The sequence below is a fragment of the Pelmatolapia mariae genome, linkage group LG6 (genome assembly GCF_036321145.2).
Source record: "Pelmatolapia mariae isolate MD_Pm_ZW linkage group LG6, Pm_UMD_F_2, whole genome shotgun sequence".
NCBI classification, from domain to species: Eukaryota; Metazoa; Chordata; class Actinopteri; order Cichliformes; family Cichlidae; genus Pelmatolapia; species Pelmatolapia mariae.
Genome location: NC_086232.1, coordinates 19,263,390 through 19,279,086, shown reverse-complemented (window position 1 = coordinate 19,279,086; position 15,697 = coordinate 19,263,390). Strand labels below are relative to the sequence as shown.

Here is a 15,697-nt window from a genome sequence, read left to right as displayed (position 1 = left end):
ATATTTAAAATGATATCATTGTTATTACATGGGGGCTATTGGGGGCCTCTGTAGGAGCACAGGGGAGCAGCAGCACAGCCTGTGAAGCTCACGGTGAAGCAGCTGTTTATGTAATTTTGGCTGCCACAGCACTGCAGAGCCTCAAACAGGAGGAGATCAGGGGAAGAGACTGCACTGGAGGGGTGTGGACTGAGGGAAAGCATGAAGGCAAAGAAGAGCCGCCATGTAGTCTTTCAAACAATAGCTCCATCTAGTGGTCAGCACAGATAAAATAAAAACAGGGGTATTTCTTAAATTTTGGTTTAGCGGTGACTCTTGCTCTTAATTACATCCCGCTCCCTTTGTAGGAGCTTGTGTAAGAACTTGATTTGAGGCTATATCTTATAATACTGTGAATAAAGCTCTGTGGCTTAAAAACACTGCAGTGAAAAGTGAGAATAGTAAGAACGAGAGTGCAAATGGACTTAATTATCCTTTAAAGCAGATTATAAAACCTGGATTACAATTAGGATGCCGGTTCCCTGTCTTAGTTAGACATCTTTATGAGTTTTAAACCAAGGTTTGCCATGAATAAAGAGAATCTCTCAGTTACTAAGTCTCTCAGTTGTGGTTTAAATGTTTTAGCAGTCCACAAATCAAAGATGCACAAGTGATATGAAACTTGACTCTGTCATACAATTATTATATCTATATATAGTTTAGGTCATTTAAGGATGCCACAGATGTTGGTGTCAGACAGATTTTCCCCACACAACCATTTTTTTGGTTTAAAGAGAATGGTCTGAAAAGGAGACAATACCCAGTGAGCTGCAGTTCTCGGAAACGCCTTGTTGGTCACAAGAAGCATCACAACTGGTTCTTGAAGACGACAGCGAGCTCTCTGTACTCAAACGGCCTCCACAGTCATCAGATGTCAATCCAGTAGAGCACCTCGTGGTGGAACGGGAGATTGACATCATGGACGTGCAGGAACTGTGATGATGTCACAAAAATCACTGAGGAGTGTTTCTAGCACTTTGTTGGATTTATGCCACAAAGAATTAAGGAAGTTCTAGTGCTCTGCTTTGAATGTAATTTTTATTAGTCCAAATGTTTTACAGCTGCCATGTACGATTAGCTTTACTTATGTTTCAAAGTAGTTCAAAAGTCTTCAGCTGTCACAACTGGATAGAAAATGTTTTGACAGTTTTGAGATGTGTCCGTTTCAGATGACCGAGGACTGCCTCGATGGTGTCGTTTCCTTATCAAAAATCCTGACGATTAAACATACTTGGAGGGCATAACTGGAGAGAATATATGCAGGTCACAGGTTAAGTGTAAGAGAAATGATTTCTTTAATTGTTCTACGATTGGAAAAATTACAGAAAGCAGTGCAAAGAACATAAAACAAAACTCCAGAAAACAAGCGGGTCACTTGTAGATGGGTTTGAGGCTGGATTTTATTTAGTCCACTTTTAAAATGTACATTTTTCTTGAGATTCATTAAAAAAGATAAAGCATTATCAGCTTTGCAGTCCATTTCACAAAGAGACTGCAATAAAGGAAAGAGTGAAGTAGGAGGAAGATGACTTAGTAGGCACATCTTTCAAACGATACATGTTAAATCTAATTGATGGCAAAATATGTACAGCTATGAGTTGTTTTTTTGTTTTTTTAAATCACGTGGCAGCACATGCTTGGGATTTCTGCGGGAGAGCCGACAGTCAAGTCAAGTAAAGCAGGGATGTATGTAGGCAAAGACTTTCCGTCTCTAAAATATGCATCAAGTTGACTGCACGAGGCAGTCAATTTCCCAAAACTGTATGCCAGTTCAATTTAAAATAAATTAAACCTAAGTGGAGAGAGAAATGAGGAAGAGAAAGGAGAAATGAACCTGTGAAACTAATTGACTGCTTGTCAAACTAAGCATTTTAGCAGACTTTAGCAAATGTTCCTCCATATCAATCAATACTGAGCTAAAAAAAAATGGACAAGACATCCACCTGATACAATAACTCGAGAAATAAATTAGAAATGGAAAGTTGCATTAATATGCATTCATAAAGAGTACCTGATTTTTCTCTCTCTCTTTCTCTCTCTCTCTCGCTTTGATACCTTTGCATAACTTAGAGAAAACCTGTCACGTTCTTTTAAAAACTCACAGTAATTCATTCATTTATCACAAGTGCTGATACCATCGAGTCAGGTACGGGATTCTACCCTGCAGAATCCATATACCTTAGAGTCAAACATGCTGGATATTCCATACAAATAAAGGACACTTTTCCTGTTTATATACATAACACTATTGTACAGTCTTTGCACTTCCATTACAACAGATCGAAGCATCTCCACTTACTGAATAAATGGAAATCGAATCATGTTCAGTGGATTAAAAACCTCAAGTGAATCCGAAGTTTGAATTTTAGTACAGGTGCCTACGCAAGTGAAAGAAAAATCTAAAGTAATGCTTCTCTGAAATTTTGTCGTACTGGCTTTCCGGTTTGAAGTTCGCCTTAGACACAGTTCGGGGTCAGTTTCCTGAGCTGCTAACAGTGTCCATGGTAACTTCACCCTGCTCAAACAGCAGGAAAACAAAAAAACACAAAACAAAAACACAACACCGTTAACGTGCTATGCTAACGTTTAGTGTTGCGCTGACAGAGCTGTGATCATGTTATAAAGTGTTTTCACTTGCACTCCAAAACGACATCAAACAGCATTACAATTTTTAGGAAATGTTAACTCTGGATCAGCCCACAGGCCGCTGAAAGGTGAACGACGACATAACTAATCCGGAAAGAAGGCAGTGAATGTTCAAAGTTGGTGAGTCTGCTCAGGTCAAATCCTGCAAACAAGTCCAGTCTTTCCACATGCTCTCAAACTGCATACAGCTTATTCCTGGACCACGCCCCTTTCTACAGCTGTACACACAGCGCTCCTTTAAGCCCGACAGCAGTGTAAACTAAACAACGTTGAGTGGCTATGACGCTCCACTGGCTCTTACACACTAGGGATCTTGTTAGGTTGGAACGGGACAGCTGGATCGTCCCAAAGCGAAAACCAGAACCAGCATTAGTGTGGAAGCTGTGGCGTTTTGGTAGTTTAGAGTGGGTTGGGTGGTGGGGTTGTGTTGTTGGGACAACAGGGTCACTTGGGTCCTTTGGAGGGAGTGTCTGTCTCTGTCAATTGGCGGCCATCGCTCCAGGCCTCCCGGGTGCTCTTAAGGGCCTGTGTTCGTTGCTGGTCCACAACTACATAGTCGACACGCTCGTCTGATGCTGTGATGCCAGTTCCGTTGCTTTTCATCTGAGGAGAGATGAGGTCAGTCTTAAAAGTTTGGCCATAAATTTTCCTCTGATTTAGAACGTGTGGTTTGGAGTATGGGCGCTGGTAAATTCCTACCTTCCTAGGTGGGGTAGACTTGCCGGAATCGAGATCCAAGTCCAGGTATTCTACCTGCTTGTCTCCCTTCGGTTTTACCACAGGGCTACTCCCACCGTCAGCATTCATGGGCGGAGCGAGCTTCGTGATCTGCGTAAGTCAGAAAAGGGATTTTTTTTATTTTTTAAATTGATAGCAGAGTCACAGGAAAACACAGCTCATATTCAAATGCACCAATGTGTTGTCACAATGTCTAAAATATTCATGCAAATGGGTTCAGGTCTGAGAGCCCTAATCTATCTTTAGAGGGTGTTACAAAAACTCGTCATAAAAAGTGCAGCTGTTGGGCACCAGTTTACCTCACTGGGTGAGCAGGTGCTCATATGCCTTGTGGCCGCTCACTCTCCCTCAATTTACCATTTACTCTTTCCTGCAAGGCTGTCAAAATAGAGACAAATACAGCCCCCCAAAATATATGTATTTTTTAAAAAGACTGCAGTTGTAGAGGAATGAACATATTCAATCAGTGACCATCTTTTCACGTAATTTGTCCCATTACTGATGATAGTTTCAAACCTTTAAAACAAAGAAAATTTCTACTTTAGGCATAGTGACAACAACTTGGGCCTGTAATTAGTATTAATTCTGAAATACAGGTACGATGGAGAGATTAATTCGAATTAGGATGGTGACACAAAACTAAGAAATTCTAATTGTAAGGAAAGTGATGGTAGATAACGTCTGAAAATTCACTGCAACCTTTATATTCAAGCCACGGCTTGTAGGTGGTTTTTGCACAGCAAAGTCTTCGTACTTTCTCATCTCACAATAGCACCCAAAAATGACAGGGCGGGCTATGCACGTCTAACCTGGCAACCCTGCTCACCTCCTCTATGGTGTCAAGTTCCTCCACCTCCCTCTTTACAGGGGTGATGGGGACTGTGCAGTAGAAGGACTCCTCTCTACACAGAGTAAGAAGAAAGTTGCAAAGGATGAAAGAAAAAAGGAGGAGAAAACAGCAGGTGGTTAAGAACAAAATGCAGGAATAAGGATGACGATGGTAGAGAAATGAGAAACTAGGGAGAAAGCAAGAAATTAACAAGACTGATAAAAGTTCAGGAGGTCAGCAGACGATAGTAAAGCAAACGTTGGAAGAAAGTAAAAAAAAAAATTAACAGCAAAAAAAAGAAAGGAAAAAAAAAAAAAAGGAAAACTGTGAATCGATTACCCAAAGCGTAAGAGAAAGTATCCCCGTAGGTAGAAAAGTCAGCTCATATAATAGTATCATTCTTCAGAAAGAGCAGTCAATTTTAAATGAGACACATTAACTTCATTTCTTAATAGCCAATATTCCGATTTAAGACAACACCTGAAAAGTAAATGAAGAGAAAGAAGGAGCATAAAGAAAGCAGAGCAGCAGGGCGAAAGCAGAACTGCAAAGAAACAGGTTGAAGTGGCGAGGAGTCCATCTGCAGCAGCCAGTAATTTGTCCGCACTAATGTGTGGCTTAGGGAGAAGAGCACTGGAAATGGGATTTCTTAATAGTTTCAGTAAGCAATTACAGCTCAAAATTGCAAGTTGCATGGTGTATGATCCTCCAAACTGTCTGCCTCAAACTAAAGCTTCTGCTGTGTTTATTTGTGTGTTTGCAGATTTAATTTAAACGAGATGAAACTGATTGCAGACACCACAAAAAAAAGAAAAAAAAAAAGACATTTATCAGATTTTTCCATTAGCTTTGATTATCTGTGAACAGAAAAAGAAAGGAGAAAAGTAATCTCTGTATCAGAGTATAGTTGTGTGTTACATACTGCTTCATCTGTGGACATATTAGGGTTCATGGCTACGTAATTCGGTTCAGTAGAGTCCTCGGAGTCAGTGCTGGAGGCCGTGCTATGCACTGACGGGGGTCTCGTTGGCATTGGAAACCTAGAAGGACTAAGCAGCATTCACAATGTTTACACACTGACTTCCCAGAAATTACAGTCTCTGGTGAGCACAAAATATAATACAGACATAACAGCCCAAACCCACTGCAGCCAGAAGAGTCCCTACAGCACGAAAGCACACAAATAAACCTCGTCTCAGATAAGCCAACAAACTTCCTTCAGTATAATACAGAATCCTGTTTTATGAGCAGTGCTACTTTGGTCACAGAGTGACTACAGTAAAGCATGAAGTATTAGTGCCTACATCTTTAGTTAACTGGATATACTACAAAAGGGCACGTTCACACCAAAAGAAAAATAAACTTTCACTCCATGTTGTGGCAGAGAGTAAAAAAAACAGGACAATCCAGCCTTAACATTAGCTGTTATACACATGCAGTATGTTTAAGGTTCTTAACAGGGAGCGAGGGACGGTGTGTCTTCTGGGACAATGATCTTGCTGCAAAGAGCTGTGTGAACATGCCCTTATTTGTTAGCCAAACACTGAACTATAGAAAAGCTGAGGAACCTCTTAGGTACTTACTCTCGAGCGAACGACCGTGTCACAGGTGAGCGGACAGGTGTGCTTGGCTCATCCCATTCTGGCACTGGTTTGATCTCTAGTGGAGCAGGTTTTACTGCAGGAAGGAACACACAGCAGTCAGCCACTGCTCGAGAAGCATCCTTAAACTGTACATAAAGACCGACAGAGGTCAAGAGCAGCATAAATGTTTATATTTTGGAGATCTGTGTGTGTATTAAACTGCACTTTTAAATGCCAAAACCATATTCAAATCTAATCAAACCAACATTAGAACTAAAAACGTTAAAAATTAAAAGTTTGGATTGTAAAATGATCAATAACACAAATATAAGTTAGTGTTATTTAACATCTCATTCATATTTCTTCATGTGATTGCACTTGAAACTATCCTTAACCAAACCAGACCTTATTTTTTGCTTTTATGAAACGGTGTTGGAATATTTCAGATGTAAACCTGAGAAAGATGAGCCATGTGCTGCTTGCATTGTGATAAGTGCCCAATGTGCAACTCTGTTTAGATGTTAGCCAGGGATGGATGATTTCCCAAAGCTTCTGTTAAAGGGACTGGACTAAATGCTTTAAGCAGGCAGTGGGTGAGAAACGTGAGGAAAAAACTATATAAAGTGTCTTATTATGGCAGTGGGCAACCTTGCACTATAGCACTGGTTCTCAGAGTTTCTGGAAGTCTTCTGATGAGATGAACTTCATTTTTTTTCTCATTTGGTATCTTGATGGTGTTTACGGGGAGTGCTGTCTAAGAAGCCAGCCTGAGCCTCCCATAGACATTAAAATGGACTCAGAATTACTTGGTGATTGTATCAGTCCCCTCATGCCCTAAGGGTAAGGTACTGTCCTCCTATAAGATAACACTTCAGGACAGAAACTGTGCAAGAAGAGTCAAAGTTACACGTGCACTAAACCTGTGCATAATGCCCTGCACAGTACAAAAGAGTTGCATGATCACTTCACTGCAGATGGTCAAGAGCTTTGGGATTTTCCCCAAACATCATCTGTATGTACGGAAGCAAGCGATATCTCCTTTATTAGATAATATCGTTGTTCAATTTCCTCCTGAAGAGGAGTCTACTCTTTTCCAAAGCCCTGTGTGAATGCTTCACTGACAATAAGTGTGTTCTGGCTGTTACATCCCATTGTGTTATGAAAGTAAAATGTGTTGAACTGCAAACAAAAACACAGACACAAATGTTTGAGAAGAGAAACATTAGTGAGTCATTTGGCTCCACGGAAGAAAAAAACATCACATTGAAAGTGAGGAAATATTTAGGTTAAGATGGTAGAAATGGTTTATTTTGAAAGGCGTGTTATGACTCTTAATGAGCTTCGAAGATGTAACAAGTGCAATCCACCATGCGTGAGGTACACACTCATCCATCCCCTGCTGGGATTTAAAATGATTAGACTGGATTAATGCAACACCTCTGACACTTCATACACTTCATATTTTTAGAGCACACAGACACACACACACACACATCCCTGAAGAACAAAAATTTTAAAAATCCCCACAGTACATTTACTTACAGCATGCAGAGAATCAAGATGAAGTAGAGTGTGAAAAGGTCACAGAATGAAAAGTATTCAGATGCACAGCAGTTCAGTGTGGTGTACCTACCCTTGCGTCGTCGACTTGGGAATTCACCTACGGTTTGAGAGTCAGTTCGCTCTAAACCCGCTCTTATTATTTTAGGACTGTGACCTGATTGGTGAAAGAAGACTTTGCTGATTACAACATCTTTTTGGTGATCACAACAGTTCAGCCCTACTGTAACAACTGCTCTGCCATGCAAAGCAAAAGAGACGAGACTTTGATGAAGAAGAGCAAAACTGCAACCTCACGTACACCAATTTACCTTTTTTTTTTTTTTTTTTTTTGCACAGCACACTTCAAGAGGATGATTGTCATGACAACAGCAGACCCATACTGCCCAACATGCACCTCACTCCATGCACCACGGCTTCCCACACAAAGACTGACATCACAGCTGTGCATGCACTACGAGCTGTGTATAAGCGCTGAGAGAACACTGAGAAATCATGTCATGTTGACGAGAGCTCGGACCAATCTGCAGAACAGAGCAACTTGAGGACGACACGCACTGCTCCTTTGCACACTGATCACAACATTTTTCTGCAGTGCTGTCAGAAATGCGCTGCGATTGCAGAAGAAGATAATGAATTTTAATGGATCCACATATAGCGGAAATAAGATGCCGTTTGCTTTGAATACACTTGTCAAAGTGTTTGCAACATACGGCTCAGACATCCAAAGCGGAGAGGAAAGTGCACAGAAGATGAAAAGAGGTTGCAGAGATTCAGATTAGTCTAGAAAATGGAAGAAGTGGATGGCTCATTTTAAATATAGAAATGAAAAACATCACAGGGCTGTTTAAAGGCGATGCAAAATCCTAACCATGCATAACAATGAATACACCAATGGTCTCTACTTTAAAAAGCTAAGGTCCAAAAGACAATCAGCACATAATGATGCTCCTAAAAAGCAACATCACTAACATTAATATAATACCATTTAAGGATATCAGTTAAAAGATACGAGTTTATATTCTTATTCATGTCTATGTGGCATTTTCTAACACAAAAAGCAGCTGTGCACAGATCCAAATATCTAAAACCTGTGATCCAAGTAGAGTAAATTTATGCCAGGAGCAATGGGATTGAACACTGGATAAATATATTTTAATGAGAATTTTAATATTAGCTTAAAAAAAAAAAGTGTATGAGATAAAACAATATTTAAAAAAAAACAAAAAACATAAAAAAGCAAAAAGATTTGGGCTTAAACAATAATACAAAACTCAAACTTGACTACAAACATTTACAATTAGCATTTTTATTCGTCTGCTGCCAAAGATATTAAAAAGTGTAAAACCAAGTTTTATTAGCAGTGAGGATTAGGACGTTTTTTGTGTGTGTGTGTGTGAGAGAGAAATAATAATCACTTCAAAGCGGTTGCTTGAAAAGCAGCTACTTGATTTGATTTTTTTTTTTATTTAGACACAGCAGTTCAGCAATGACCAAAGCCAAACTTGGAGCTGACTGACTCAAGGGCCACGTGAAAGGGAGAATTCCCAATCGGGAAATGTAAAACTCCAGAAAACTGCTCTGTTTTTGACAGTGACAGTAACAGTACCGGCTTTTGGTGTGCCTCTGTGATCATTTCCCATCATTCTTCAACTCTCTTTCAGTCTGTGAGGTCCCCAATCAAAAGGCTCCATTCAGATGCTGGGAACAAACGGGATGGAGGTGACCAATTAAGGCCTCAATGGCTCCGTGGCACAGACAGCAGACCCCTCCGAAATGGCTAGCAGAGCCTCACGGGAGCTCGAGGCAAACGCGGTTTTGACAAGGAACTAACTGTGTTGGATGTAATCAGATGTAGGGAAGTAAACTAATTCATCAAGAGGTGAAATAAGCTGGTCAAGGACGGGCGCAGAGGAAGACGGTGGTATTTAATACACCAGTCAGACCAAAGAAGACAAAATGAGAGAAACATTTTTCCACATTAATTATGACAACAACTAAAGCAGGATGAAAAATGACACCGCTCTGAGAATGAAATTTTGTACAGATGGCTTTATGACCATGAGCCAGCCACTGTGGGAATAGCAGCAGAGTGTGAGACAAAGCACGTACAGTTGGTGCATTAGTGAACACTGCGCATACTAAACTAAGCTCACAGCAGCAACAAACTCACACACAAACCCCCCTGAAGCAAGAACTCCACACACACACACTCACACACATTACTTATGAAGTCACAGCTATGCATGCAAGCACACCTACTGTCCGCTCACCTTTGCGATCGGGTTTGAGATTTCGGTCCACAGGTGGGGGATGGCACTCACTAAGCAACGGCCTGCGGGGAGGGGTCTTCGGGCTTGAGCGAAATCCCATGTGGGCGGGTGGAGGAACCTGTTTTCCCAGGGATGAGAACTCCATAGTACCTGGGGTCATGGGGACGTAGTTGGTTTCGTGCATTGGCTCTGGCAAACTGCCCGAGTGATGATGTGACGGTGAGTTGGCACTCATGGGCACGTAGTTTTGGTCGACCTCTTCTGTAGAATGGCTACCCACTGGCATCATTCCTTTGCTTTTCTGAGGGGTGATCAGGGAAAACTGATTAACATACACATTTCCCCCTAAAGCCACAGAACAATTATGCAGCAGTTACACTTGAAATACTCACAAAATAGCTGTTGAAGCTTTCATTGAAGTCAAACGAGCAGCTTTTGTCAGAAGGGAATGATCTAGGAATGTCATAGCAGTCCTGGGATCCAAAGTCTACAAAAAGCAAAACCATGATTACAATATAGTTTATAAACAGCCCCTCTACACAGTGAGCAGCAAATGATGTGCACTGTACATTATTAGCCTTCTTTCAGGCCCATTTATGCTACAGGACAATTCCCACATAACAGTTGTCCTCTATTGTGCTTTCATGACTGCTTTCAAGTGTTTTCATGACTTTGCAGATTTAGTCTGTGAGACAAAGCTCAAAGGCACCATGTAAGCACTCTACTTTGCAGCATGTAATTACTGTATTTTTTTTATTTTTATTGTCATCAGGTACTCATGCAGTTGCTAATGCATTCCACTTATGACCACAAGAACCACAACAGTGCGAGAAAAAGCTTTGAAGACAAATGAGAGTCTCTTCCGGGGAAGAGTAAGAGGGAGGGGGGAACATTACAAGGAGACATGAGACTGTTTTGGCTCTACATCAGTCCCCCTGTGGCTACCATGCAAGTCTCCCAAGTTGCTCGAGTTTGCTGCAACTTGCTCCAATCTGTGCCGAAGCCATCTCACAGCAGGGGCTGCAGGCCAGCAGAGACCGGTGCTCCTGAGACCGGCATGGTGTGGTAGGTGAACAGCACGTTCACCTTGTTTTTGTTACTCAGTTATTTGTTTTTCCATGGAGTTCTTTCTAAATAAGGACATCCTGTGTAAAAAAAAAAATTATCTTTTTTATGAGGTTTCTTAAGTAAATAAATTATAAAAAATTATAATATTTGCTCAAATTAAAAAAAAGTGTTTTTTTCCATAACAGTGCAGCCCTGCCCTAGGCACAATAATCCGCTCTGTCACCAAGACACAAAGCATAAAAGGGAAAAAATTCACAAATGCCCCAAATTTATTGGGGGAATAACCACTGCTCATCTAAAACAATAACACAAGACCTATTTTGCAATTCCGATTTTCACCACAAGAGGGAGAAGCAAGAAGAATCTACACCATGAGTTTCTCTTCTCTTGCCAGACTATTTTAAGGCTCTATAAAAAGGATGTTGGCCATGGATTAAAGAACTGTTATTAAAAAGGAAACTCAGAACATTTTTATCTGCTTTTGTTAGATTTTGCAGCAAAAAGTCTTCATAAGATTAAATAATAGAATATCCTGCCCACCACATATATGTGCCGTACTGTCCAAAAGGTAAAGGTGAGAATAGGTTTTGAAATGAAAATAAAGTGAAAAGGGCACCACAAACAAATAAACCTCTACAATACAAACCTTTGCGGAGGCGTGAACAGTCCACAGTGCCAATAGTGTTGCTGCGTAAAGCCTTACTCCCAGCGCTTGTGGGCACACAGTAGTTTCCATCTGTCTCTGAGGCTGATCGAGGCACACTATAGGTGTCTGTAGGTGAGCGCTCAGCAGGAGGCGGCGGGAGTCCTGAGCTGGAACTGAGGGAAGGCTTGGGTGGTCTGGGAGGGGGCACTACATCTCCCCCGCTTTCTGAGCCTCCTACCCCTGTGTTCGATACTGTGCGGGGCACTTGGTAGGTGCTGTTTGCACCGGGTGTGGGCGGGATGTCGTAACTGATAGAAACGTTGCGCATCTGTGTCTCTACTGAGGGCTTCCGTGTCGGCGTGTTGAAGACATAAAGGTCAGAGGCATCCGCGACGTCTGGATGAGCCGGAGGGGAGGAGGCTGACTTGGGGAGCAGCACAGTGTCCTGGGAGTAGCTGCGAGGAAGATGATAAAAGCCGCTGTCAGTTGAGAGTGAGGCACCGCGTGATGGAGGCGAGTCATAGATGGAAGGGGCGGACACAGGAGTCTGGTGCGGTGGGAAGAAGCCATTGTGTGAGGTGTGTTTAGCCGAGGAAGTGGAGGATGTAGGCGTGCGGTGAGATGGAAGGTTGTCATTCAGGTCTGTCTCTGAAGAGGTAGACTTGGAGCACTCAGCATGAGATCTGATAACGCAATACACATAAACACCAGATAATTAATACAAAAAGTAAAATACGTTGATTTGTAGATCACACAGTCACACCAAGCCAAAAACACTAGTATACAAAGGCTATGTTAGTAACTAAGTCATATCCAGACAGCTTTTATCATTAATCTTTTGCAACTCTTGCCATGTCAGCATGCTTTTGTGGATAAAGTGGAAGACTGAGGTTCTTGGTAACTGTTTCTAAACATGCAGGAAATAACACAATTATTACACTGTTAGGCAAAACACCCAAGTCTTTTTCTGTTAAGAAGGATGGCCTTTTGCTAAACAAATGCAACCTAGATTTAATAACCGTCATTTACATTTACAACATTTACAAGTGTTTGGAGATCTGTCTTTTATGCGTGTGCAACACTCCACACAAGCAGGCAGTTCCAGCTGGATTCGAGCTGGCCACTCACAGGCTAGCCTGTGGAGGAACAGTCTTGCTCTCACACTCCTCCAGGAGCAAATACTCCTGGTCCCCCTCCAAGAGAGAGTGATGCTCCACTGAGCTACACACAGCATACGGCAGAGACAAGGACAGGAGTGGCAGTACAGTTGAAAGTATACAAAAAGAATAAATGGCTTGGAAACCACACTGAGAAATGCTTAGCTCACCATGCGACACTCCAACACAGAGAATATGGAGACTTGAACCTATAAAAGAAGCATATTCGGACACAGTCTCACCTGCTGGGTTCAGGCTTTTTGCTCTCACAGTTAGCAAGCCACAGGTAATCCTGGGGCTCCTCTGAACTGGACTGTGAGTCCAGGTGTCGCACGCTGACTGGCTGGTAAGGGGCCGGCACATTGGTAAACACTCCTGGACCTGGGTGTGGAGCGTTTTCCACCACCAGTCCCATGGCGGACTGGTGAGCAGCTTTTGCTGCATCTGGAGGACAAAGAAGTAAAAGCTGAGGATAACTCCTGTCAAAACTGAATGTTATTTAGTGAGTAGCGCACAGAACTAAAGAGTGAAATACAGTAAAGCTGTCTCCATAACTGACCACAGAGGTTTCAGGCCACTGCCAGTGAATTAATGTCTAAGCAGCAAAGAATTTTTTTAAAAGGGACAATTTAATGAATGAATAAGATTCATTTCTTACACTGATCACACAACTAAAAAATAGCCACAAATAATGCCAGTAAGACCTGTCACATGTGGCTCAGCAGATGTCAGTAAATGCCTGCTTCACAGTTTTAAGTCCAACACCAGCAGAGCACATTAGCATTTCTGCTATATTTCCAGCTGTTTATTCAACTTTGACTCCACATGCATTGGCAGTCACTGACGAAGGGCAAGGAGCTGCACCTACTGTGGCCCTGTGAAACCCACTGAAAGTGAAAGAGAGGCCAGAGATGGTATTAAGCACAAAGTAAAAAGTAAACTGTATGTGCCAATGTCAACTCTAGCAAAGTAAACTTGGACCCAAGCTGTTTCCTAGCAACCCAATTCCAACGTAACGCTCAATTGTTTCCATTCACGCTGACACTACGTCAACTTTGCGCCTGTATGTGTGAACTTGAGCAGCTGATGTATGTATGCACATTCTGACGAACAGATGTGTGTCCCTCTACTGTGTATATCAAACCAAACCTCAAATTAAGGTCGTTAGCCTGCAGCTAAAACACTGTTACTGACTGACCCAACAAGCCACAACAACCTACTACAATTACGATAACCTCACTTCCTTCTTGGGCAGAAATCCCACAGGAAATAAATCCAAATGCAGCACACTGCCCAGCATGAGGCCAGGAACACTGGCACAAGCAACTCATGTCAAATTAAAGCAGACGGATGTCACCGATATCGCGACTCTGCGTTAGCCTACATCATTTCATGTATAACACATGTCACCCGAATAAAAGCTTTGTGTCGACAGTCTACTTTCAGTTTTTTGCCTTCCAACAAGCTACTGCTCAGACATCATTTTTAAAGGTCTCTCTGCTTTCCCACATGATGAGCTACTAAACAAACCTGCTGCTCAAGCTGATTGTTCTACTGCACTCAGAGCCAAGATAGCTGATGCGTATATGTGTTTTCATTCCACATTTCTCTACTTTTTTCTCCTTTTTCACAGCTCTCCTCCCACACTCTTCTATAACTGATGTGGTTTTATCTCATGCAAGGTCCCCGAGTTCTCTTCTTTTAAGAGTCAGTTTCTCTCTTTTACGTGCATCATTTGCTCCTCTCATCTCCTCCGCTATTGTCCTTGTCTTTTTTTTTTTTTGACATTTGTTTGTTGAAGCTTTAAGTGCTGATTCATACAGGAAAAGGGAAAATCCCCTCTGCGTGTACTAATCTATACCTCCTACACTCGCTCTGAGAGCCTTCATTCCCCTAGCCCTACTAATGTTCCCTGCCCAGCTATGAAGCACTCTACTGTGGCCACACCCACACGCGACAGAGGAGTGAGAGTTCTGTCTCACATGCAGAGAAGTGCAAGCAAGCACAAAACAGAGAGCCAGGGACATTCTTTTGTACTGAGCGGTGCAAGGGTATCTGCAAAGATATCCGTTTTTACACCCAGGCTCTCCTTTAACCGTCTTACTATGAGTTCGTACATCGGGGTTTTAAAAGCCAGCTCCGACATCTACAGAAAAGGTGCCATCAGTGTTGTTATCATGGTTACCCTGCAACACTAGCTATTTAACAGAGCTGGAGGCATAGTCACACTTTGGAGAGAATGACCTTGGAGGAGTATCAGTGACTCAGTTGCCAGGTTTGAAAAGCACCTTCGTCTCCAACAAGAATCAGAGTTGTGTGGCATGTGAAACAGTGAACATGTGCAACGTCTGTGCCAGTTCTCACCACACTAAAAATGCTCAGTGCTTCACTGATGAGGTCAAGAAACTATAGAAGACATTTAGACAATTAGTCTCAAAGACAGAGCGACAAGAGAGGGAAAGAGGAGTGTTCAAGGGAGAGTGAATTAAAACCAGATAAGAGGAAACGAACGAAAGAAGACCAGTGAGAGTGACAGGCGTACAATGCTTTTATTATCCGGTACTGGGAAAAAAAAGAGTAACGTGAGCCTCAATACCGCACAAAGTTCAACACATGAATCATTAGACCTTGGCTGGGAACTATGCTGAATAGAGACCTCTTGACACATTTAACTGGTTCCCTTAGTTCCTTCAGGAAGAAAGATCCCGACATCTGTAAGGTACAACAGTGATATCCAAAAGAGACCCATCAAATGTAAATCATTTATCCTCTACTTTTATCCTGTATTGCTCAGCTGTGGTGATAAACTGGTGTCATGGCTAAAAAGAATCCCCTGATGTTCCATGGCATCTTCACCATGTCCAGGCACATTGTTGAGAGACACCAGCGTGGACAAATAGTGATTTGCAATGAATAGTGATTCATAGCAGTCCACTGCTACTACGCCTATAGTTACTAGTTACTACTTCCAGTTACATTGTGCATTCTGTGGTTATAATGAGATTAGGATGCTTTTCTAAGGTGTTGCAGGTGCATTAACGCTAAAAATGGGTTGCTTTAGCCCGATGCTAGGTGGCTGTAAGCCAACATGATAATGTGAAAATATCCGATGCAAATAAGAGAGCCTAACATGTGCCTGTGTACCACTTTGGTGGCTC

General features: G+C 42.0%; 1 protein-coding gene across 6 annotated transcripts in view; it reads right to left on the bottom strand.

Annotated features, from left to right (window-relative positions):
* Positions 1-1,086: 1,086 nt before the first annotated feature.
* Positions 1,087-15,697, bottom strand: part of gab1 (GRB2-associated binding protein 1) — a 56,625-nt gene continuing 42,014 nt past the window's right edge. For 2 of the 6 annotated variants that reach the window (XM_063476100.1, XM_063476101.1), the window contains 9 exons: positions 12,782-12,983; positions 11,383-12,065; positions 10,061-10,155; positions 9,669-9,969; positions 7,469-7,552; positions 5,836-5,929; positions 5,175-5,301; positions 3,385-3,513; positions 1,088-3,288 (listed from right to left, as the gene is read on the bottom strand). In XM_063476100.1, the coding sequence (XP_063332170.1) occupies positions 3,130-3,288; positions 3,385-3,513; positions 5,175-5,301; positions 5,836-5,929; positions 7,469-7,552; positions 9,669-9,969; positions 10,061-10,155; positions 11,383-12,065; positions 12,782-12,983 (1,874 nt within the window). In that variant the 3' untranslated portion in view covers positions 1,088-3,129. Of the gene's footprint in view, positions 3,289-3,384; positions 3,514-4,249; positions 4,326-5,174; positions 5,302-5,835; positions 5,930-7,468; positions 7,553-9,668; positions 9,970-10,060; positions 10,156-11,382; positions 12,066-12,781; positions 12,984-15,697 lie in introns of those variants that run through there. The other 4 variants (XM_063476102.1, XM_063476104.1, XM_063476103.1 and 1 more) reach the window with 4 other exon arrangements.